The sequence below is a fragment of the Amaranthus tricolor genome, chromosome 14, assembly GCF_026212465.1.
Source record: "Amaranthus tricolor cultivar Red isolate AtriRed21 chromosome 14, ASM2621246v1, whole genome shotgun sequence".
NCBI classification, from domain to species: Eukaryota; Viridiplantae; Streptophyta; class Magnoliopsida; order Caryophyllales; family Amaranthaceae; genus Amaranthus; species Amaranthus tricolor.
In genome coordinates this window covers 20,472,331-20,475,036 of record NC_080060.1, presented here as the reverse complement: position 1 = coordinate 20,475,036, position 2,706 = coordinate 20,472,331, and the positions used below count along the sequence as shown (strand labels likewise).

Genomic DNA, 2,706 nt, shown 5'->3' with positions numbered 1-2,706 from the left:
ACATAACAAATCATTGGTGGCGCCAAAAATAATATCATCAACATAAATTTGAACAACCAAAATATCAGAACCTTTATTCTTAAAGAATAAGGTTTTGTCGATTTTTCCTCTAACAAAGTTATTGTGAATCAAAAACTTTGACAGTCTTTCATACCATTGCCAAGGAGCTTGCTTCAAGCCATATAGAGCTTTATCAAGCTTGTAGACATGATCAGGACAAGAGGTATTTTCAAAACCTGGGGTTTGTTCAACAAAAACTTCTTCATCAAGAAAGCCATTTGAAAAAGCACATTTCACATCCATTTGATATAATTTAAAGTTCATGAATGCAGCAAAAGAAATTAAGATTCTAATAGCCTCTAACCTTGCTACCGGAGCAAAAGTCTCGGTGTAATCAATATCTTCTTGTTGGTTGTACCCTTTGACCATGTGCCTTGCTTTGTTTCTTACAATTATTCCGTGCTCATCTAGTTTGTTCCGAAATATCCATTTTAAACCAATTACCCTTTTGTGTTTTGGTTTGGGCTCTAAGTGCCATACTTTGTTTCTTTCAAATTCATTCAATTCATCTTGCATGGCTACTATCCATTCGAAATCTTTTAGAGCGTCCTCGTGGTTTTTGGGTTCAACTGATGATAGGAACGCAAAATGTGCAAAAAAGTTTCTAATTTGGGATCTGGTTTGTGTTCCCTTATTCATATCACTTACAATCAAATCAATATGCATAAGAAAATATGAGTATGCATAAGGCCACAGATATACACACCAGAAGCTTGCATGCTAGTTTCACAACTCAAAACATTTTTATTGAAAACAGAAAAACAAAGCATAAATATGCAATATATACAATATGTCATGAATGCAAGGTGAACATGTAAAATATATACAAAATAATACATGCCATGTGCTAACCTAGACCTAAATGATACTAAATGCACAAACAAATGGATAATGGTGACAATGATGTTGAGCAACTCTTCCCCAAGCCAAACCTTTGGTAGTCTCTAGCAAAGAATGAGAGAGAAGCAAAATATGAAATATATATATACATATACATATACATACACACACACACACACACACACACACACATATATATATATATATATATATATATATATATATATATATATATATATATATATATATATATATATATATCTATATATATATATATATATATACACACACACATACACATATACATATATATACTCTTTGACCATGGGAGTTGTGATGTGTGGGTTAAGGAGGGATGCTGGTGTAGGGGTAAGCCCATATTAGGGTCAAACGGTGTATATGAGGGGTCTGTTGAGGGGGAGGCAGCATCTGGATATATGACAAACAGTAAGGGAAATGTTGCTGAGGTATCTATGGAAAACAGAAGTATGATTGGCTGCGCAGATAATATTGACCCCGTTGTATCAGATATGATGTGTGGACTAGAAAGAAATGATGACCAAGCTTGGTATGATCCCATTATGGTGAATGAAACAGCTAGATGGCTCATGATTATGTCGGATGGGAACCATGAATCATACCCTCAACCACAGATAGGGCCCGTAAATCTCTGTGAATAAATCAATACCTCTAGTAGCCAACCGAAGAATCCACGAGGTAGGCCAAAAAAGATGAAAAGGCAACAAAGTAGTTTTCAAAACCCCCCCAAAACAACATCAAAGGGTCTCTTGGAAGCACAGAACACGTGGAACACCGCAAAACTTTTGGGAATTTCATCCAGTGAAGAAGGTGTTGTGATAGTCGGCCTTAGAAAGTGGAAAAGGCTCTTAATCATGGATGGTAAACCCGTATGAAGGATAGACATGCTGTGACTCTGTTGGAGCCTTTATCTTGGTAAAGTACTTAATATGAATTGCTTGTTTTGGAATATACGTGGAATTGGGAAAGGTGAGAGGAGTATGACAATTAGGAAGTTTGTGGAACAAAAGAAAGTATCCTTCATGGGTTTAGTGGAGACAAAACACAGAAGATCTATAAGAAATAGGATGAAGAGAATGTGGGGTAATGAAGAATATGAGATATGCGAAGTCTATGCCAGTGAGACAAACAGAGGGGGGGTGATTGCTGCTTGGGACACGAAAACTTTTAATGTCTCAAATAAACACTCTGGGAGTAGATGGATCCTACTAGAAGGCTGTGTTAAAAACTTCAATTTTGAGTGCTGTGTGGGGGTGATTTATGGGCATAATGATAGAGTAGGAAGATTCGCCATGTTTGAAGAGCTTAAACAATTGATGCTAGCTATAAGTAAACCAATTCTACTGTTGGGTGATTTCAATGTCGTATTACACCCTAGGGAAAGAATCAGATCTTTTAGATGCGACCGGAGCATGAGAGAATTCTCGGAGTGGATTATTGATTTGGGATTGATTGATATACCATTACATGGCGTAAAGTTTACCTGGAGACGGAATGAATCAAAAAGTAAATTAGGCAGAGGGCTGTGTTGTCAGGCATGGATGAGAAATTCCCAAATTTAAATATGATGGGCCTTCAAAGAAGCTTCTCTTATCATAATCCTTTACTCCTAACGCTGGAAACTTGCAGAAACTGGGGCCCCAGACCGTTTAGAACCTATGATGTGTGGTTCTTACACCCAAATTTTAAATGCTTCCTTATCAATGAATGGCAAAACATCCCAAATGTGCCCCTACACAACAAACTGAAGATCCTTAAGGCCCCCCC

General features: G+C 37.0%; 1 protein-coding gene across 1 annotated transcript; it reads left to right on the top strand.

Annotated features, from left to right (window-relative positions):
• The first annotated feature begins 1,868 nt into the window (after nt 1–1,868).
• On the top strand, nt 1,869–2,501 carry LOC130799412 (uncharacterized). The gene has a single exon (XM_057662507.1). The coding sequence runs from the start codon at nt 1,869–1,871 to the stop codon at nt 2,499–2,501; it is 633 nt and encodes a 210-aa protein (XP_057518490.1).
• Nucleotides 2,502–2,706: the final 205 nt, after the last annotated feature.